At 40.7% G+C, this 23,597-nt stretch overlaps 1 protein-coding gene across 1 annotated transcript in view; it reads right to left on the bottom strand.

Moving 5' to 3' along the window:
- Positions 1 to 942: 942 nt before the first annotated feature.
- fam20ca (FAM20C golgi associated secretory pathway kinase a) overlaps positions 943 to 23,597 on the bottom strand; it is a 37,815-nt gene continuing 15,160 nt past the window's right edge. The window contains exons 4-10 of the mRNA XM_051387705.1: positions 7,665 to 7,757; positions 4,944 to 5,059; positions 3,802 to 3,982; positions 3,586 to 3,695; positions 3,394 to 3,475; positions 3,166 to 3,225; positions 943 to 2,829 (exon numbers count right to left, since the gene is read on the bottom strand). Of these exons, the coding sequence (XP_051243665.1) occupies positions 2,571 to 2,829; positions 3,166 to 3,225; positions 3,394 to 3,475; positions 3,586 to 3,695; positions 3,802 to 3,982; positions 4,944 to 5,059; positions 7,665 to 7,757 (901 nt within the window). The 3' untranslated portion in view covers positions 943 to 2,570. The remainder of the gene's footprint in view (positions 2,830 to 3,165; positions 3,226 to 3,393; positions 3,476 to 3,585; positions 3,696 to 3,801; positions 3,983 to 4,943; positions 5,060 to 7,664; positions 7,758 to 23,597) is intronic.

Raw genomic sequence — 23,597 nt, 5'->3', positions numbered from 1 at the left:
ACACAGATGGACGTACACACTACGTGCTATGAGCTCTCAAAGTGACAGGAGTACCATCCAACTGCCCCACTGCCTGTAATGTTAACTGAGACTGGAATTTCCAGGTGAGAAGCAGGACAAGGGACTATTCCAGGTCACTCTTTTTCCCACATATTTGACACCAGTGTGTTCAGCAGAGTTCACTCTCTCTGGAAGTCAGATCTAGGCGATATGAATTCCACTCTTTGGATAAACAGCCAGAGTTTGAGTGGTGCCTCTCAGCTGTTTTAAACATCTATTAAGGGTATGACTCAGGAGTCACCATCACCATGGCGACCTTTAATTGTAGGAGGGGACACAGCTAATTGAGATGAGCTAATTAGACCCTTACCCACTTTTCCAACTCTTCAGCTGCATCTTCATATAATGTTAAATCAGCAGTGCAATTTACCGTTAGCTTTTCAACATCCAGCACTTCCTAAGCATTGCATCTTACTACCTACTATGATGATGAAAAACACGGGCTCAGTAACATGGAAAATGAAATCTGTGCTATCGTGCATGCAGATTGCACTCCCCTTTAGTGATTAGCAACTGAAGACCTTTTAACCTAACTGGTGTATTTTGTGGAATTTGAGAGATGTGAAACCTTAGTTTTGCCACAGCGTTGTCACAGTCTTAACCTACAGGCCTGTACTATCTGCACGAGTGAAGAGTGACAAAGAAAAAAAACTTGGTTTGATAGATTTTCTTAACTGTCACAATGGAGTTTGTCAATGTGATATTCAAAGGCTGCAACCTACCTGGATGGGTTTGACAGGTAAATGCTCTTCAAACTTTAATTTGTAAAGTGTTGTTGATCCTTACTTGTTACTTGTCACCCCTAAAAAAAGGACACACTCACCTCTAACCCATACATAAAATCAAGTTTCACATGTCCACAGCCACCTACACAATGAGAGATTTGTCCTCACTTTTGTTTTTATTGCACACTTTAATCATTTAGTAAACAGATCTTCACAGTAACAATGCAATAGCAGAAAACAGAAGCAAATCACTGTGCGGTGAAGCTTGTTAGGTCTTCAAAGTATTTATAGGTATTTACACTGAGAATATGAAAATCAAAGAACAGTGCCCGAGGTTATCCCTGTAGTGGGATGAGGCATTTTAACCCCTTTATCTCCCCCAAAGCACTTCTAAGACTCAGGCTTTATACTGTTTGTAGCTCTATGAATCCTGTCCATACTGCCAACCCAAAAACATTCAAGTACTGTATTTCTGTCATTGCACAGGTACCGGGTCAGCCAGTGCGCAGGACTCTTAGGAGGAAACCTTGGAAAATTGCATGGCACCACTTCAACAACTTAATGTTCAAAATCAAAAAGCTTAATAGCTTTGTTGTTTTTCTTTCATCTGAACATAAAAACAGCACTCAAAGGAATGTCAATTTAAATAGTATCCAAATGCTAAGGTACCTATGGTAAATATTTCCCAACATATAAAGCAACATGATGCAAAACTAGAATTTATTAAACCACTCTCATTCTGTGTGACACACCAATAAATAGTCATTTGGAAATGAAATCTCATAAAAATGAATCAACATACAAACTGTAACATTTTGCATTGCATAAAGTGTAAAATCATGTTATAGCAGGCAGCTCTAAATGTTTCAGGTCTGCATGTAAGAATGGTAGTGCATTTGAATGAACTGACACACCATCTAATGAACACTCACTTGTCTCTGTCTCCAGTCTTTGCATTTAGAGTATTTTTTAATTGGAAAATACTATTTTAGTGTTGTTGTTTAGCTGTTGGGGAGATGGGAAAGTAAAAAAAAAAAAAAAAAAAAATCAGAATAAGGCAAAGTGAAGGTATGGTTTGAACTACAGCCTCCGATATACTTGCACTCAGATCTATGTTGTTCAGAAGTATGTAATAACATTTGCAGTTGGTCTGTTCCAAGACTGTGCCAAGACAAAAAGCTTAAAAAGAAAGATAAAGAGACACCATTTGGAAACTCTTATCCTCCTGGTTGTAGGTTGTTTGTGCCAGGTTGATTGCAGAGGGTGAAAAATGACATGTTTTACAAAAAGAAAAAAAAAATATTTTGAAACCTACACACACTTTCTCAACCTTTTCATACATTGTGATAACTGATAAAGCTTATTGTCTGACCATAGGCTGCCCAGTCAGTGAAAGTTCTCATTTGGTTATGTACTAATATAATAAAACACATAAAACAAACCCTCCATATTTAAAACAAACAGGACGAAATCAGAACACAGCAGTGGTTCCTTTATGTCTTATACAACATCTGATAAAACCAAAATACATCTGTATCTAACGAATACAAAGCCTCTGCATGAGCACAGTCTTTTCATGGTATCTGTGGACAGTTTCTTCTATATAAACACACTTAAATGCAGGTTCCTTAGAGGCAATGTTGGCAAGTCTTGGAATTCACTGAATTCAGCTTGATATCAGAAGTGGGACTCTTGGTGCGGTCCCATGGGTCCAGCAGCCACAGACGTGGTCCATTTTTCACTTGTCACTGGTGGTTTTTCTGTCACCCTCAAGTCTCGCCCTCACTACCTGTGGCCTGGGCTCCTGTGGGTGGCTGTGTCCCCAGCTAGATCTTCCTCCAGGACATTTACGTAGCCCTCTTTCTCTATGCAGCCTGCCAGGACCTGCAGCACCAGCCGGAGCCTGCGGTCCATGGCCTTGAGGTGATTCTGGATGAGGACTGGGGACAGTCGGTCACGGAGCAGAGACTCCTCCATCAGGGAGCTCAGCTGGTAGTCCTCTTTGGCCAGCAGCTGCAGACGCAGGTAGGTGGATTTCCTCACCCTGGAAACAAGAGACATGGGATTATTGATAAGGTTATTTTTAATTTCACTTACTATGATGACAATCCAAGAGATATATTTTTGCCATTATTGCCTTTATTGGATAGATGAAAGTAGAGATACAGACAACAACCATCAACCTTTCATAAACTACTGAGCTTAGGTAAAAAAACATTCTTTGTCCACCTCTTGGGTATCTTAACCCTGACTATACTCTGCCACTAACTTTGTCCATGAGACCATTAAAAACAAAAGGGTTGCATCCTTTAGGGGCGATTCATCCATTAGTCTTTCCCAAAAAGAGTGTTAAAAATGTACAGACAACCAAAAGTCTGACCTGCAGCACTGGCTGAGAGGCACCAGGATGGACAGCTCATCATGGGAGTGTTTTCCAAACCTACGAGGGTGGGGATACATTTTTCAAAACATGAAGCAGGAATTATCACAGACACACTGAACACATGTTGGACTTGTTAGACAGCTGTTCACCCTATGTATAATACTTTGCCAGATGTCACATGTTTGTTTAATTGGTTGTTATTAAGACTTTAAAAGCAGTATTTACCCTCTTCCGTTGTCTAGGTGAATAATGAAGGTATCATTTCCAAACTTCTCAAAAGTTTCATAATGATGTCGATCCATGTTACCTGTACAAGGAGAGAGAGTGCAGTTAATTAATGCATTAAAATGCTATTTATTCATCTGTAAGTGCAATATATTTATATGTGGTGTTGTAACCAGTTTCACCCACTCTTACCCATTAAGAAGTCAAAGATGGTCATATCCATGATGTCCAGCAGTCGAGTGCCTCGGTCATATGGAGGAGTCTGCTTAACTTCGTCACAGTAATCTGGGTCCACCTCCCACCTGAGAATACACACACACACAAAATATATATATATTAAAAAATCATTAAAATCTTGAGGTGTGGTGACAGATTGATGAATGTGGTGATTAAGTGTCGTTTCCTTACTCTGCTTTCTTGCGTTTGTGGTAGGAGCGTCTCCAGGGGTTCCTCCAGGTCTTGCGTTTGGCCAGATTCAGGTCTGGCAGGAAGGCTGCTAGAGAGCCCTCTATCTGGTCCGGTTTACCGCACAAAGCATGCTCAGTGGAGCAGTAGTACGAGCACTCACCGTAGAAGCAGACGTTATTGGCTGAGGAGAGAACAGACAATAAACTGATGTAGAGATGGTGGAGTGGTTCAGGCAACATTTCATTTGAATTTTAAATTTTGTTTAATAAAGATCAAAGAAATGTAAAACCTTCAACCAAATGTCTTAATTCAATTATGTATCTTCTCATTAAGAAATCTGTTCCTCTGTACCTCAGTACTTACAGGCTGATCTCTACATTAGCCACATAAAGACAAAACCAGTTACTTAATTTGTTGCTTTAATATTCACCAATGACACTACTCATATGTGACAAATTATCTGCTTTGCATAATCATCTGACACACAATTTGACTTTTCCTTTGCTTTGAATGAGACTATAGTCTTTCTTATCACTACAACACATTATATATTTAGAAGTTGACAGTAAAATGTTTTTAATTTAATGTATTTGTATTTTTAAATATATATATTTTTTCTTCTTTTATTGTATTGATTGTATATTGATATTTCTCTCCATATTACCTCCACCTTTGTAGCTCTTTTGAGAATAAGCTGACTTACAGTGCCACCCTGTGGTAACCTGTGGCTATAGCTTTATTCATCGTCACACATACTATGGCACATTCTTGCCATTTGTACTGCCTTGAAGTTCTGCCTAGAGCACTTTTATCACCTTGTATCATTTTTGTCTATTGTCTGAGTTGTTTGTAAAATATTTTCATATAATATTTTGTCAAGAGGATTGCCTTCTCTTTTACTGCAAACCAAAGCTACTTTTACGGATACAAATAAAGTAACTGGAACCTGAACCTTGAAGGGCATACCAGGACATACAAACTCAGACAACCCTCAACTACAAGCACACATAACCCACATTGTGCATAACCCAGTTTACTTAAACCTGTAGCCAGATACGGTTGTTCTGTCCAAATAGGCTGAGTGATGCAGCCAAGAAGCTGTATCATTGTGCCAAGCTGAAGAGGCTGGCAGAGTTTTCTACCTGGCGAGATGAAGAAGGTCCTCCACAGCTTCTTATCACGTGTCACATCTCTGATCTCCCGTGTCATGTTGACGAGTCGTCCTGCCACTGGGGGCACTCTCCGGAAGTCAAGGATCCTAAGGAGAGAGAGAGAGAGAGAGAGAGAGAGAGAGAGTAGACAAATGTAATAATTAAGTACTGACACAATGACTTGTTTTATATATATATATATATATATATATATATATATATATATATATATATAATATTGCTGTATTACACAATGTTTTTTACTAAAGTTTGCCCTGAACAAATGCAGCTACAAAGCACCTTCAGCCTGCAGCTCATTCTCTCATGGTGCCCAACACAGTGCATACTTACACTGAACCATTGCTCTTAATTTCTGCACCTTCCTTGCCTGTGTTATCTGTCTATTAATGCACATCACCTGCATGTCTACACAACAACAGGATATACTGTTGCTCAGTATATGTCATACAAGTCTCAAATCAGTCTCAAATGTTTTACCATGCGTACCACCCCAGAAAATATGAGTAAATATACCATGTACCACCATTATGACCGACATTAACATACAGTAGTGTAGGCTAACCCTTATCAGCTATTTGACAGCTTACTCAGGACACAGGTTTATTCATAATAAGATAAATTATTGTTGACTGTTGTTGAATCCTGAATGGAAGCAGTTTAAGAACCAGAGCTAATATGGTGGAAAAAGTGTACTCCTTGTTCACACATCTCTTCCCAAAAGGTCCCATTTGGAGACACGATTGCAGTGTTTTTGAACCATTTATTTTACTGCCGCTTACTATCTTGCCATCGTATTTTTATTAGAAATGTTGTAGTATTAGAATTCTATATTAATATTATATATAAATATATATATATTTTTAAAAATATTATTCCTCCACATACCACTAGAGGCAACGTGGGTACTACCAGTGCTACATGTACCATAGTTTGAGAACCAGTGCTCTAAATAAAGACAGCTCAAAAGAAGAAGTGGGAAGTCATGACACTTCTTCCCAGAAGAATAATGTTTTAGTGGTTTTCAATTAAAGCTGTCAGTACAAGACGTCATCTGAATCATTTCGGAACAGAAGATGTTCAATAATTAATCATCTTTTCAGTGTTGTCTGTCAGCTTTGGCATCAAAGGCAGCATTTATTAACATCCTACATCCGCTTGTTTGCGCATCTACCACCTGTCCCACACTCTAACACAGACAAACACCTTTGTGAACCACACCTACTTAAACACGACGTGAAGCTCATTTTATTTCTACTCTTTTACTCTTAAACTCTTGTCCCCTCGCTCCCTTTCTGTCTCCACTGTCTCTTTCATTCTTTTCTTATACTCTTTTGTCAGAACACTATACCTCATTCAGCCCCTGTTTAACCTGCCTCACTATATGTTTGCTGTCCAAATGATCCTGACCTGTCTGAGACTAAAACTAAGCCTCCTGGGAGCAGACACACACACACACACACACACACACACACACACACACACACACACAGACAGACACACAGACAGACTGGCTGAGTGGAACAGAGTTGGCGAAACTTTAGCCTACAGAGGAAAGCATTCAGGAGCTGCAAACTGCACCGTCATGTTAGGCCCTGGTGACAAAGGAGCACCTGTGTGTGCATGTGTGTGTATGTGTTTGCCTGTGAGAGCACATTCAAGCATCTATTTGTGTGCACTCTGCCTATTACACACCCCTGAGTCACAAGGAGTTCACAACAGATGGTCTTATAGTACGCCGGCAAAGAGCAGAGGATAAAAAAAACTCTCCTGAGATGTAGAAGTAATTACTGGAAAGCAGTGATGCTACCCCTTCCCCTAAAGCTTCAGGATATTTTTGTACATTTCATCACAACTGTCTAGAATTAGACATCAAATGAAAGAAAGTTTTAGCAGGGCAAAACATCCTCCTAACTCTGCATTCCTGAGTCAATAAGAAGTCAATAAAGTAGCAATAGCTCATACTGGTATCTAGAGGCTAGTGTGGTCAGAAACCTGGACTATAATTCATAGGCAGCCCCACATGGTGCACGCAATCTAAAAACAAACTACTCTTTAGGGGTAACAGAGGCTCCTCCCTACCCCCCTTCTGCTCCAAAACCATGTCCCGGTGGTAATAGCGTGCCTCTGATTTCCTGTTTGGCTCCATCTTCCTGCCCACGCAAACACATGCCACTGACCTCATCTAACAGAGAGCGAGAGTGTGTGTTTGTGAGCATGTGTGAAGTAATTACTGTGCCCTCAGCAGACCTTAAGACGACCTGACCACCATTAATCATCCTCCCCCTGAATTCCAAACTATCATATTTGACTCTTCTTAGTGTTCCTCTGTTGAGTTTTTTTTTTTTTTTTAACCTTGTCAGCTGAAGCCTGCAGAGTAAAAGGATCATGTCGAAATCAATATACTCAGCAGCAAGTAAAAGAGATGATCCGAGTGTTATCTAATCCCTCATGTACTAAATCCCATTCACATTTTCACAGTTTGAGTCCATTACCTCCGGTTTATAAATGGGTTAAAGCGTCCACTGTCTGAGTGAAGGAACACGTGTGACCTGTCACTCTTCCTGGAACAGACTGTGACGGATGATTTGAAAAAGCAGTCAGACAGGAAACGGATCAGTCACAAAGAAATCTCAAAAGCAACAGGGTTTCTTTTTTTCACTGCGGGGTAAAAAAAAGATGATAAAAACTCACCTGTCCAAGTGAAATGCGGCAATCTCAGCGTTGTGCCTCTCAAAGTCGGAGAAATAGAAGAAGTCTGGAGGGGTTTCCTGCTCCCGGGTCTGCCTGAAAGATAGCGGCGAGGAAAGCATAAGTCATAACATCAGAAAGATATTTTTTTAGTCAAAGGCATTCATTTCTTTCTAATGGGATTTATTTGTGCTCATATATTTTACTTTTTTTGTTACGTAAACAAACAAACTTTAGATAAGAAACATGGTAAGATGAAGAATAAGAATAACTGGAAATGCTTTAAATTCCTAGAGTATATTTATTTCAACAACATTTTTAAACAACGTCTTTGAAATGGTTCACTCTGGTTTCCGGAAGTATCACAGCACTGAGACTCTGCTCACTTTGGCTGCTGATGGTGGCAGGTATTCAGTCCTTGTACTCCTGAAACTTAGTGCAGCCTTTGACACAATCGATAACAGCATCCTTTTACTGAGATTGAGGCAGCGGGTGGGGATATTTGGTACAGATTCAGAATAGTTTTTATTTTACTTGTTGAATAGGAGGTTTTGTGTCGCTGGTGTGACTCAGGGTTCGGTGTTGGGGCCAATTTTATTTTTTATTTATTTTAGATATCCTTCACCTTGGGCACATAATTAAAACCATGCTGTTTATTTTTATTTTTATGTTGATGATACAAAGTTGTACTTGCCCGATCCACAGACCCTGGAATGCTAAATTCACTTAATGACTGCCTTTGTAATATAAAAAACTGGATGTCAAATAATGTCCTTCACCTGAACTCAAACAAAACCAAAATGCTCGTCATTGGCTCCCAGCTCAAAACTAATTTTACCACCTGCTGGTTCCTTAAGACTATTGGATTATATCAAACCATGAAATTCAAGTTTGAAGCAATGATGTTTTTATCATATAATGTCCACTCTAAGCTGAATCTAATCTGTTAAAATTGTGCGCTCAAAGTTGAGAAAATGTGAATTTGTCCGAGGTCTTTGTTTCTACTGACTCATCAGGAAAAGGACGATGTTATAAACAATATCATAACAAAGACATCAGTGAGGTAATTTAAAACAATATCTCTATCAATTTCGCTTCTGCCCGCGTCTATGCAGATTTTCTTAACTTTCACCAGATTTTTGTTTCCTGCGAGGTAATGTCTGAGTCTGCATCCCTTTCTGACGCATGAGACCAAAGCCTGTGTGGACAAGGCTGCAGAAGGGAAGCTGGATGAGATTCTTGCTCACATCCTGCACACACACACATCCAAGAGATGTGAATCCCTGCCAAACAAGCCATGGATCTGAGTCAGGAACTACTAGAAGCCTCTCTATGTCTGTGTCTCTCTCTGTCAGTCCTTCCCTGTGCCTGTCTGCCCGCTCGTCTGGCAGCAGGATATTATCCCTCCCCATTTTCATGCTTGCTGTCTCTTTCTCACACACATGCAGACACACCTGACATTAACCTGCTGTAACTGCTCTGCTTGCACACAGTCAGCTAAATCTCACACACATACTCATACATGCTTCCACTTATCGTACCCCCATGCTCTGCCCTCCTTTATCTTTCCTCCCCTCCTCCACTCCATTAGTGTGGATTTTACTTCAGGGTGGAGCGGTGCATCATTTCCCCCCTTCCCTTTCTCCCCTTCTCTCCCAATTTTCTTGAAAAGCCAAAGCACTGACAACAGAAAATAGCTTGTCCTCCTATTCATTGACATGTCAGGGAAGCAGCCATTTACCCAAAAATCAATTGCTGCTATTGTGATCCCTTCTTTCCCAAACAGAGTGAGGAGAGGACTAATAGTGTTTTTATTTTCAGGGTGCAAGGCAGGGGACAAAAGAAGGAGGTAGAATAAAAAGCAGCAAGGACTTGAAAAGGTGACCTTAAGACATGGAGCACACAGTGCACCTGTGACGCACCTTGTTATCATTCAAATACGCCATTATCAATGCACCTTATCATGTATAGATGATAAGTGTTGGTGAAAAGGCTCACAGGCACAAAAAGAAGAAGTTCTGAACACTGAGTTATGAAAGGGAGGCTTTTTCTTCAAAATGTCACAATTTTGCCACAAGTCCTAACAGCTGCTACTTTAAATTAGCAGCACTCTAAGTTATTATATATGGAAAGTCAGTAAGAAAGAGGGAGTTGAGTGTTAAAGGTTGTTTCCTTCCTCTAAAAGCACACTGAGTCTACAGTCAGTTGCTAGAATTATGTATTTCCATCTAAACTATTCAACCATATATGCCCCCCCCCCCAATTCACTTACCCCTGTGTGTAACCGTAAACCTGACTGACAGGCTTTATAGGCTTTTGTTGCCATGGCCACCAGGATGTAAAAGGCAATTTCCTGTCAGAGAGGAAGCTGCTTAGAATTTTGAATGTAGGCAATAGCAGGTTTGTGATGTGAAGAAGCCATAACACAAGAACACACTCAAAAATCAAATTTCCCCTCACACACACACCTACACACACACACACACGCACACACACACACACACAAACACACAAACACACACACACACACACACACACACACACACACACACACACACACACACGCTTTATGAGTGAGTGTCCTTGATAATAAAAGACCCTTTATCTGAAGTTGAGTGTGATTAGGCTACAGCAGACGTACTGTATGTAGTTCAGCAGGATCTTCTGGAGTGTGTGTGTGTGTGTGATGAAGCTGAACTGCTTCCCTGTGCGGACTGTTTGTGCTGACTTGGCAGTTTTAATGCTCTTTCATGAGCTTAGACCTGCACAGTGGAGGGTTATATTAGAAAGATGGGAGAGGGAGGGGGGGCACGACAACAGCTGTGGCCCAGACTACATACACACTCCTCTTTTCTTTCTCTCTCTCTCTTGCTCTCTCTCTCTCACATACACACATACAAACACGATATAACACACACACACACACACACACACACACACACACACACACACACACACACACACACACACACATAAGATATCACACAGCCAAACTGATGATACACATCGGCGACAGAGAGAGGGCAGCAGAGACAAGCTCAGTATAAGAAAAATCAACGCGTTAACCACTTGCACGTCACTTTTTGGAATGAAACGTAGAATAAATGAGCAACTCTCGTCATATGCTAACCGAAGATGTAATAGCATGAAGACAGTACATACTCCCACTGACCTTGTGCTGTAATGGCATACTGCTACTGATCCAACATACAGAATGAGACAGAGAGGGTGCATGGGATATCTGTCATCTATTGGTAATCCACAGCAGATTTGAGCCCCCCCACTGACAGGTGTCTTTGTCTCCGTCTGGCCCTATTCTGTGTGTGAGTGTGTGTGTGGGTGGCTAAGAAGAGATCTGGGTATATAGAACTGCAACCCTAGTACATGCACATGCACAAATTAAAAGATCTGTCCGGCCAGCAACTTTTAAGTAATTTTCAGCAATAGCAGGCAGCTATTTTCAGTGAAAAACATTGTACATTACCTTCTCAGCACCAAACAGCAGACAGACACAGTTAGTGCCTAGCTGGTTAACATAGTGGAGCATTTAGCAGCTAAAGAGCCAGATATTTTTTGGAGTTGGTGGAGACCAAAGTTAAAGTAGAGTGAAAAATGTTCACTGGATGTCTACATAAGTCACACGACTGAACATACACATGAATAATGTTGCTTTATAACCACTGGATGCGTAAATAAGCTACTGTTTTCTAACTAGTTTGCCATATCAACTTTTCAATGTTATGTGTTCACAACTAGTTTCTGTGGACAAAAATCTATCAGTTATTGCACTTAATCAAAAAAACACATGCCGAAGATTTGTCTGTTCTAAAGCGCCCTTGGGGCTTATATCCTGTATGCCAGTAAAAAGTAATGGGAGTACAAGAAGAGAATGACTAGAAGAAATTATCTTCATACTGTTCCAAGACATCTGGTTTTCCAGAAGGATAAGAGGATATTCAACAATATTAAACCGTTCTTACGTTTTTCCAACCTGCTTTGATTTACCAATTCTGTTTGGTTACTGTGCAGCCAAATGAAATTCCCTCTCGCCAGCCTGACCCTACTTAACATCAATTATGAAACATCCAGCCGCTTCTCTCCTCTGCTCCTCCTCTTCTTTTTTCTTCCCCTTATTCCTTTTATATAGCCATGTCATTCCTTCTTTTCCCAAGCCAATTTCTTCCACCAATCACTTTCTTTTCCTCCTCAGTACTCAGCAAAACAAAGACAACAGAGTGATGTTTGCAAAGCTAATTTCACCAAAGTATATATAATTTTTTCTCCCCCTTGAAATTATGTTTTCAAAGTTACACTACAAAATGCCCCATCTACTGTGGTATAGTCTGCTGAGAGTCTGTTTTGCGATGAGGGTTTTGAGAGAAGCAAGTGATCAGTGCGATGTATTCAGGAAACTCCTGGGTAAGTGGCATCTTGTAGAGTACTCACAACACCTCTCAAGGTGACAGACAGGTGGAAGGATGGAGGACCGGATAAAAGATTGTTAGATAAAACCTCTTCAGCCTGGTGATTTGTGTCAGAGGGCGCTTGTCTGTCAGTGGCACTACATGCAGAAGTATAAGAGAAAACCCAGGCAAAGACTGTGAAGGCTGTATGTGTACGTGCTTGTGTTTACATCTGCAAACAGCAGCATACTGTGCGTGTACATATACATTTTGTGTGTATTCCTGAGTCTGTCTGCTTATTTCCTCCATGCATGCTGCTTCTTCGCTTCCTCCAGCATCGGTATCGGAGAGGGATCTAAGAATCAGCCCAGGGCTCCAAGGTAGCTGTCTAGATTGAATTTCAAATCAATGTTACACAAGTTGTGTTCTAGCCTCAGCTATTTTCAACACACAGGGTGAGGCACCGCCAGGAGGGAAAGGCAAGTTATCTGCCTGTGTGGGAAGCAGTATGGGCGATATTATCATAAGAATGCTGGGAAAAAGACTTGACTCAAAGAAGATGGATGATGGCCTCAGTCAGTGCTTCAATTTCAAAGTTATTAGATACTCATGAGGTAGGAGATAGTGTGGAATTAATATTACGACTGAGCAAGATTATCAGCTTTCTGCTGCGTGAAGTATTCAGTATGTGCAAGAGTAGAGGTGCAAATATCTATTGATTGATCAGAGTAGGGCCCTGGGGAGTCATGACGATTAATTAATGATGTGAATTATGATTTTATACATTTTGAGCCATTATTGAGGAAATTGAGATCAGAAACTTTACACCATTGAGAAGTCTCAATTCCTACTGGCTGGCAGGTGTGGATTAACTTTTAATAACTGCACAGTATAACTGGACACCAGAGGTACATGGTTGTTTTTTCAGCTTCAAATGAATGTGGCATTATTAAAACTGCAGGTAAAGACAGAAACAGTGAGCCTTAACTAAAGGAAAAAGCTAGAGTACTTTGTGTAACAACTGAAAAATGAGCATAAATAGCTACTCAGTGAGAATTATGCTAATTCAATTTGAAATGTTCTTCATATTTCTGTGAATCACAACGTCCAAATCAACTAATGGTAAGAGGAGGAAAGAGGACTTAAATAGAGGACCTAAATAACGTTACGTAACGTTAGAGACAGCTGCAGGGGAAAGGAGAGAGAAGTGGAGAGGAAATGCGAACAAAAGTTATCTTTCTGGAAGGACAGTTTTAATAATATTGTGTGGCAGAATGCAGCGCTGTTCTCTGTTCTTGAGCTTGGGAACCATCAGTAAATTTCTCTCCTGGTTTCAAAACTTGTCAGGATTATAAAGCCCCTGGCCCGGCCTTGTAAATCCCTCTCTGTGTATTTAAATGTTGTACAGATGTTTGTGTTTGTGTGTGTGACTTGAGGTCACCAAAAAACCATCCCAATGCTTTTTTTGTGCGTGCTAATAATAAGGTTTACTATGAGATAAAAGGAGACATTTGGTGCCCTTTAAGTTCATACTTTAAGTTAATGTGGCTTAATCTTAATATAAAGACACATTCAAAAGGGAATTCTTGCTTATACAGTACGTTAAAAAGCCACTTTATAAATCGCTACCGATGCTAAAGTCACAGACAATGTACGTTGTAATATTACTACTAGATTGTGGTTCATGTATCACAATAACTCAATTCTCTCTTTGTATGTCATAATTGTCAATGTTAATACTTGTGTTCATTGTACCACTATAATGTTGGTAAAGACTGCTAAGCTAACTGACTAGCCAAACTAGCTTGCCCAGTATTACTGTGACCACAGTTAACATGGTTGCAGTGTGTTGTAATAGTGGTTGCTGCAACAGTAGATGTTTAGTGTTCACCATAGACTGTATAAATAACTAAGGACGTAGTCTCTGTGATGTCACCCTTAGGTTTCTGAAGAGTCATTGTGAAGCTCAGTGTGGTTGGCTCTGGCCGTCGCCATCTTGGAAGTCCTGACTCTACCGGCTCCCGAGAACAGCTTCCTGTGACAGCACCCACCTGTCACTCAAAGTGGCCACATTCTTAATTATTCATTAAGCCTTAATATAATTTAAACAGGTGCATTATATAAAAATCAACTGCGTATAATTTAGCTATAAAGACCGAAACCATTGTATTGTACCAGGCTGCAAACATATTTCTTTATGCTGTAAAGTTGAGCATTTAAATATGGGGGCTTACAGAGATTGACTCGCTCAAGGGCTGAACTATAGTTTTTGTTACTTACATGTTGGCTTTATTTGCCAGCCACTGAGGTTGCTGCTTGGTATTTACCAAGAGAGTATGCAGATCTCATTTTACAGGTTTTAAATGCTTTTAGTTAATGCCGGATGTTGGCAACAGCTCACAGATATGCGTGCATTTGTTTCTGTATGCAGCACTATGCTGTACTTTTTGTACTACTTCTAACAACTTCCACTCTCAGCACAGTCATCAATTTTGCCTTAGACCAAACGGATGTGGCTCTCTGACCGGAGCCCTATAGTGGTCAATCATCCAACAAACCAGTTTCAGGGGTCTATTCCCAATACAGTTTATCTCACATATCCCTTCTTTCCCAATTATCTCCACTTCCCTCACTCTTTCTTGGCTGTCTGACCTTTTGTCCATAATAAAACTGCAGGCACAAACTGAGGCATTGAGTCCTAAATCCGAATGTGCGGCTTTGAGGGAAGCTGCATAGCTGTGGGCTAGGTCACTATCTGTGACCACCAGAGCTCTCTGGCTACCCTTGAGATAGATGACAGAAACCCTCCGAACTACTGTAAATTGTGTCTATGAGTGTCTGTGTGTGTGAGAGAGACTGTGTATGTCCAACTGTCTCATATGGCCAGATGGCTTGGAGTCCCTGTCTGTATGGGATGAGGCCATGGCTTGTGGGTCTGCAAAACCCTGCTGCTCTCTAACTACCCTCTGTGTGTGAAGTTTAACAAGGCAGACTACACACAGGGTGCTGGAAATAAAACACACAAAAGACTATAGGACTACTGGCAGGTTGGGGATCAGAGAAAAAAAGCTCAACTTCAGAATAAATTAATTGAACAATACAAGCTCTGATCAAAATTGGACTGCCAGTGATTGAAAACCCTTTAATGCTCTAAAGGGGATTAGTGCACGTACAATAAAAGACGCATGAAGCACATTACCAGTATAGTACTTCATAAATAGAAAATGAGTTTTATCGCAATTCCTGCCCACAGTTTCTCTCCTCTTGTTTTAGTCTGAAAAGGTTCAGCAAGCATTTTACTTGGAGCAGACATTATTTCCAATAGATGACTGACAGTTCTCGCTTTCATACTGAGAAATCAAATGAACACTTCTTCACTGTGTGAAGGTTAGACTGTAACCTGGTCTGGAAATTTCTCTTATTCTCATTATTCACCATCAGTCTCTAAATAATTAAGCAAAGCAATTGCACTTGTTTCAGTTTAGAGATATATAAATTACTATACTAATAGTAATTTGTGTCTAATGTGGTTTTTCCATGAAAAAAAATTAAATTCATTTCTATTCATTTACAATTGTGTAAGTATCAAATAATTTCCCATGCTGCAGTTATGTAGGCTGAATCTTGCTTCCTTCATCTAAGTGCTCTACATTACTCTTAGAGCTATTTCTGAAATGGCTGTGAATATTTTATTTTTAATTTTTTTTGCTGGCCTTAATTGACTGGCGTGTCATATTCAGCAGTGCTCCCCTGAGCACTTCGCTCCATAGAGCTCAGTGTTTAAAGGCCTGAAATCACTGTGAAGACCTGATGCAAAGCTGCAGAATTATATCTGGGCTTTTGGGATCCCTTCCCTACAATCATCTTAACGGGCTCCCCCGAGTCATGAGCACACTTGGAATACATATAAAAAAGAATCTAGAAATCGTATTAGTATCACTGCGTATTTTTCATGTTCACAAAGCCACATTTTTGGTGAATGCATCAGCGCTTTACCATGTCAAAATAAGTGCTGTGCTTGTTACTCGATAAGCGTATTCACTGGTGGCTTTCAGTAAGAAGTGCTACCCAATGAAAGCTTTCTGATATCAATAGACTAAATGTTTGATGACTCACCCGCTTTTCAATTGCGTTTTATTCACTCAGAATAATCAGAAAATAGACCTCAGTACAGTTTTTGTGACATTATAACAGCTTAACATCAGAAGGATTTTTCTTTTCACAACAACAGATGTTGAAGGAAAAACAGATTATTTTAGTCAGTTTAATTATGAAAATTTACATTTTCCTTTTTACATTACAGGTACTTTTAAACATAATAAAAATGAGGTTTAACAGCCAAATTTGTTGGTGTTGAGTGAATTAAATGAACTGAAACACATTTTCCATTCTATCTTTGTCGTACTGCATTTACCATTTCTGTGAGTGTAAGACCCTCAGGCTCTTGTACTTTTGTTAAAAACTGTTATTTCTTTGTGTAAAATACAAACTCCTTTGGGCTGTATGGAGCCCGGGAAAGGACATGGAGGAAAATATATTTGATATATTAATTTTTTCCCTGTTAAAAGTTTTTTGGGGGGGAGTCTGTCCAAGGACTAAGGACAGAGGGTGTTGAATGTTGTAAAAAATTGTAAAGCCCCTTGAAGCGATTTGTGATTTGTGATTTGGGGCTATAATGTAATTTTGGCAGTGATGTGCATTTACTGTAGGTTCACATACTGGAATATTACAGCTGTTTTCATGTATGCAATGTGTGTGTGTATGTATGTGTGTGTGTGTGTGTGTGTGTGTGTGTGTGTGTGTGTGTCTTTGTGTGTGTGTTTGTGTGTGTGTGTGTGTGTGTGTGTGTGTGTGTGTGTGTGTGTGTGTGTGTGGGATTACATTCTTATGTACTTGAAGGATAATACAGGTCTTTAAGCTCATGGTTACCCTTCTTTTTGTCTCTCTCCCTCTCTCCCACACCGTCACCCACGACCAACAAAATGCACATTGGTTTATCCTCAACAATCAGGAGCGTTCCAGCAACACAGAGCCACACTTCGGCATATTTACATTTCCATCCACAGAGGATTAACTGTTTTCAATAGCACGAGTCTGAAGCAATCCTTCACAGGGTGCGCAATTTATGACAGGCTTTGCACAGAATATGAACTGTGAATTATGCAAAAACATACACAAACATCAAGGGTATTCTTGGGTCAACAGTGATTAGATGTCACAGTGCACAAGCTTGGGGATGTTTAGAACAATAAGCTTGAAAATGTGGCACTGCATAATGACAGCAGCTTTCCTCAGTGTATTTCTCTACATAAATATCCATGTTGTATCTTGAACAGTAGTTGTTTTTTTTAGGGCAACCAGCTGTTCCAAAAAAGTCTCCAAATCTTTGACAGCTAAAAGTAGGTATGTAAAGATTCTCTAGGAATGTAAGAATGCGAGGGATTGTTTCCCTCCACACTACCACAAATATTACACCCAACCACCCTAAAGTGTCACAAAGAGCATAATAAACTCAAACAGGGGAGCACAGTCCCTCTGCGATCTGTTCCAGCAGGAAATTCCTTCAGAAAGCCTCTACCAGTTGTCTCTATCGCTCACAGCTCCAGAGGAGGAGTAGCTGAGGACGGACTAATGCTTCAAAGAACCAGCAGCCAGATTCAACAGATTCAAACAGAATGATGTGGGAAAAAGTAAAAGACGGCATCCACCTGGACACCTCTGGTCTTAACAGAGGCAACAAAAGATCAACAAAGTCTGCAAAGGCCGACATTACTTCCATAATGAAAACAAACTGCATAACTCTGAGCCTGTTCGGATCAATAGGGATTTTAAGAGCCTTCCCTGCATGAGTGTGTGTGTGTTTTTGTTTCTACCTGCACACAAAATCAATGGGCATTACCATGAGTCTTCATCTCACAGGGGCTGAATAACAAGCCCTGGTATTCAGCATGACATGTAAGCTAGAGCTGAGGAGAGGAGGGGGAAAAAAAATCCCAGCCTGAGCGTGTCAATAAACTGTAGAAGCTGCAGGGCTAGCAAAAAGTAGTCTCTCCACTCCACTGAAGAGGATTTGGGAAAAAGATACAGAAAGCAGCTACACTCACGGTACCTTCTCTCAGTCTGAATTCTATTGGTTCTCTGCATTTGACTTTGAAGGGTGGATGCTGCCATGTCTTAAGTTTGAACACATATAATTTAATTGGAAAGGTCTTCAAAGCTGGAGCAATGCTATGTTTGAAGGACAGTTGCATGCTTTCTTTTAGTCATGAAATAAAATAGAGGTCATAAAAGGCTACAAGAAATCTCTGACCTGGGTGAAAATAATCATGTTCTCCTCTTGGGATAAAATTCAAAGCAGATTCAACGAGTGGAAACTGGCAGATGACTGCGCCAGAATGAGTGCTGGAGGAGAGGAGGCTGAAAACACCTGCCAAAACCGTATAAATCATAAGGTTTTAAAGTGAGAGTCTTTACGGAGGAGCTCTGCATAAACAGCCATCCTCCAAACTAGCCTCCGGTACAGACCATTAAGAATTTATTTGATTATCACTAAGTAGTTGCTGAACAGCAAACACCAATTACAGCAAATTATGTTAAATCCTGGGAAGCATTCATTTTCCAAACGGACTGCCCCAACACACACACACACACACACACACACACACCTACGCACGCACTACTCTCAGCTATGACATGGAGTGTGTCTGTATGGGCTGAGCCAAGTGAAGTTAATTGGATTGTGAATAAGCATTTTGGACGTCCATTATCTTTGCCCATCTGTGGGGGTGAATATCTTGAGGTGTCTCATCCACAACAATCCTATTATCTTGACCCAAAGATAAGAAAAATGCACGCACACACACAAACACAAACATTCTCTCTATCCCTCATACATACTGTGACTATTTTTTATATCACCTGCCGCAGCTGTTTCTGTCTCCCCCAAAATTATCTTCCCATCCCTCTCTGCCCTTCCCTTAGGCAGCGTCCAGTGTGGATGACCCTGACACCTTAAGGCGCACTGACTATAAACCAGTCAGCCATCTATATCACTTTCCCCCTCTTTCTTTTCCCTCCTCCTCCCTCCCTCCTTCTGATTTCCTTTTCCTGAAGGACGCTGTGGCTGCCGGCCAGTCACTCCCTTCCCCATCTGTGTTTACTTAAACTGAATGTAGACACACCACAAAAGCAGATAACGACCGTCAGATGCAAACATGTACACACACACGGCAACACGCATGCGTGCACACAGCGGCAGATCCACAGAGGAACTTGGCAGTCATTTATTTTTGACTATCTCTGAAGACTTTCATCTATAACAGTCCAGAACGGCTTGAAAGACTTGGTACCATTTTCCCCTAATTAGTCCAATGTGAGGCTTGTTAAAATGCCATATTCCAGCAGCGCATGACTGATGACAGAATAGCATTTGATTAAGTATTGCTGTCTTCTTTTAGCTCCCTAATGAATGTGTTTATTAATTACCTGAGAAGCTTTGGGGTAGCTGCAACAACCTGTTCTGTTTAATGCTAAAAGTTACAAGCTCCTGCAGTTCATCCATCACTACATTCAGCTCTAAGAGTGAACAGCTCAATTTTAGCAGGCTGTCTGTTATTTTCAACGCCGCTTTTCCTCACCGTCCCAAAATGGATTTCACACCACCGAGTGAAACTACATAAAACTCGAAACTTCGATACCTCAACCAAAGAAAGCAATCAAAAGAGTCTTTCCAGAAAGCTATTTTTCAGGCAAGGCCCCCAAATCGAAGCATGGGTGTTGTGCTTCGTTTCTCCCACAGCTGAACTTTTCTATTTAGACCTGTCAACAGTCTTGTTGTGCTTGGTGGTTTGTGGTCAGATGCCGTTTCCTAAATAGAAACCATCTATCAGGGGCTAAGTGGTGGCTGAGAGATGTCATTGTGGTCATGAGTGGGTGACGGCGGTGAAGGAGGAAGTGGCGAAACCACTGGAAAAACAGTTCCAAGGGTTGCATTTATCCTTGTGTAAGAGCTAAGTGGGATGGAACGAGTGCAGCACACTTGAGGATGAATAGAGTTAATTTGTATGTGAAAGGAATAAGGAAGAGACTTGGGATGTCTTCAGACTCGAACCAAGAATACATTCATAAAAATTTTCCTTATATTCAATATCTATCTAAGACATCGCTCTAAAGACACATTACAGCACATTCTCTAGTGTATTCATTGATGCTCTCAGTGAGAAGGAAGAAAATGGTTCAAATGTAAAAAGGCAAGAAAGATTTCCTCAGAATTTTTCGTCACTATTACTGGTCACGCAGTGTATCACGAAGCACTGTTCATGCATCATTGTGTGACGGTTACATTTTGTAATGTGACCTTTAATGTCACTGCAGACTGTGTCCCAATGCATCATCTTGTAATGATGATGTGTTGTTGGTGCTCCATCCTTGTATATACCACACACATCTTAGATTGTAATGTAATCCAATGCACCACACACACCACATCCTTAGATATTCCCATAAAGTCGATCCTCGAAGAGCCGTTACTGTGGCTTTGATTTGGTAAAAATGTATAATCAGTAAGTTCACTGTATGAAAAGCGGAACATACCAAAGTAAAGGTGGCTTGGGGAGTAAGATTAACTAATTTGAGTTTTTAATGTGTTTTTCTTTGATTTATCTGTTGTATAACAGACCACCAACATAGATGAAGCAAGCTGTCCGCAAAGCACAATTCAATTCCATTTCATACTCGACTTACTAGATTCGCCACCTGCCCACTTCTTGACCAACTCACTGTGAAGACAGCTGCTGAAATGGTCTGTCTGCTCCTGTCTGTGGATACATATAGTCTCTGTCCATATACTAATGCTGCTGTGTCATGACCCTAAAGGGATGTAGAACATGGGGAGATAGTCAACTAGTTAAACTGCTGAGACTGTAATTCTTTTCTCAGTAAAAATAAATATCGTATATCTCGTGACTGAAACTGAAAGTCTATTTTGGCCTTAGTTAAATCTAACATTGAATAAAATAGGGTCAAGAGGAGGTAATATATACACACACACACACACACACACACACACACACACACACACACACACACACACACACACACACACACCACAACAATCTGTGCTTTTTCATATCTTTCAGACTCCACTTGCACTCCTTTTGTGAAGAATCTTCCCAGCAGCAGCAACACTGACTGAGAGTCTCCCTGCACCTCCAGCACAGAGGCTCTTCTGTCTGCATCACTGCTGCCCATAGCTGCAAAAAGGAGGTGGGAGGGGTGACCCAGGCAAGCCCCTGGATCAGGTTCCTGCCTCCCTGGCCCGGTGATACCAGACCTGGGCACTGCAGCCCCTCCCACATCCTGCCCTGACAATGGGCAAAGCCAGGGAGAACCCTCCTCTGGTTTAATTGGTGGACAATGATTGCATTCTCCTCCCCCTCCACTGGCCTCTGTCAGGGGGATAAGGGAGTCACACACAGCCTAATTGCCACCTTGCATGGGACAGGCTTAGACAAGCACGGGCCTGGCCCACAATGGATGTATTAACCTCTGTGCATGCTATCACAAAGGCCCAAGTTACATGGCCACAATGTTCTCCCTCTTTCCCTCAGTTGAAGAACTGTTGTTTCATTCATTCGGCTTGGAGGGACATTCAGGTGGACTGTGATAGATCTACCTGGGAAAGGCTGTTATTTAATGACTGAGCTCAGTTGTAAGGGGTGGTGCAGTGCGTGTGGTCCCATTGTTAAGGGGGGCAACAGTTGATTTAGTGACAAAGTAGCAATGAAGCATGTGTGCTCTGTCATTTTGAGACTGCTGTAATGAAAAAAGAAGAAGAATCATCCCCTTTTTGTCTAAGCCCAAACAATTATCCTCATTATAGTTTCTGAGAAAGACTAGCAATTGAAAACATCAGGGCCATTAGCAAGATTTTATGTTGCACAGCAACTTGTTGTCTAACTTGTCAGGATAAATTGCAAAAATGCAATGTCTTAATCACAGATAGTGTATTCACCAAAGCACTTAGATGACTATTAGCCTTTGAAAATTCCCCTTAATTAAATGCATCGTTCCTGAGTGCTTATTTAAGGTAACCAACCTGGGTTATTTTGTATAATTCAGCAGATGCTTCTGCTGAAGGTACACAAAATATCCCAACCACCAGTCAAGGTCTGGCCTGCTTTCTTCTCCTCATAAAAATGCTCATTTGTCTAGAACGCAGCTCCTGGAGGGAAATGAATTTTCAGCATTCCAGACAAATGCGGCAGCGACATTCCTAGTGGGAAGCTTAGGAATTCTCCCATACGGTATTTTAGACTATAATGACATGTTCGGATGGCTGAGCAACATAACCATGCAAAGCAGTGACAAAAACAGGGTCCAGAGCCACAACAAGCATGCACAATTTCAAAAATGGGATTCACTTGGATGTGGTGTAACATAGAGCAGCACACATGGTCTGGTCCACAGCCACACATGCACAGGCATGGACATGGACACAAATGCACAAATTCACACACCTACACTGGTGTGCGATTTTTGATTGGTTTTGATTTTTTGATCTAGTCATGAAATATCTATCTTTTCAGCTGTATGTGTAGCCATGATTGATTGCAGGAATCCTGTTTTGACAGCTTCAAACAACCACATAGCTCAAGGCATGTACATTTCATGCAAGCTAGTGATGCATCATGTTTTCATTACAAAGTTACATAAGAATCTACTTAATTTCAAAATATACATACTTGCACCTATGTAGTTTCTCAAAAAAAACACTAAAAACATTTTTTTAAACCCCCAACCGCTATATAGCAGTGCTGTAAACATAAACTGAGGGCCATGGTGTTGGATGTTACAGGGACTGTGGTAACTACAGTAAAAATACAGATACCATGTCCTGGTTACATAAAAGAATACATAGATTTTATGCATCTGGTGGTTTTAACCTGTATATGTATTATATCAATAAATGCCGCTCAGATCTGGGTATGTGGTGTCTTTTCTACAACTGGAAAAGGAACATGACTGTTCAGACAGTCACAACAGTTGAAAAGAAAAGCCCTGACTTTTTCCCATTTTCCCTTATCTGTTTGACATTTGGGGGATATGCTCACTGGCTTTCTTGGCAAGAGTTAGATGGGAAGATTGGTTAGGTTAGCTTAGTATAAAGATTGAGAACAGGTGGAAACAGCTAGAATGACTATGTTCAAAGGTAACAAAACCTGCCTGCCAGCACCCGAGAAGCTCACAAATTAATGTTTTATATCTTGTTTATTTAATCCGTACAAAAAGGTAATGTAACATGCTGTGGACTATTTCATGGCCAGGAACAGTAACTTCCTAGTGTCTCTGCGGGTTGCCTGGCAATGGTGACTCCAGGAAGTTACTGCACAGACTTTTATAGCTACTGCAAACTATTCATGTAATATTCCTCATATAACAAAGACTGACTGGCAACAATTGCTAATTATTTCAATATTTGCCTTTATGTCCTCTTCCAGATTAGGTCAAACTGCTCATAACCTCATGCTCATGT

The sequence above is a fragment of the Dicentrarchus labrax genome, unplaced genomic scaffold, assembly GCF_905237075.1.
Source record: "Dicentrarchus labrax unplaced genomic scaffold, dlabrax2021, whole genome shotgun sequence".
Classification (NCBI taxonomy): Eukaryota; Metazoa; Chordata; class Actinopteri; family Moronidae; genus Dicentrarchus; species Dicentrarchus labrax.
This window is presented reverse-complemented; position numbering and strand designations above follow the sequence as displayed.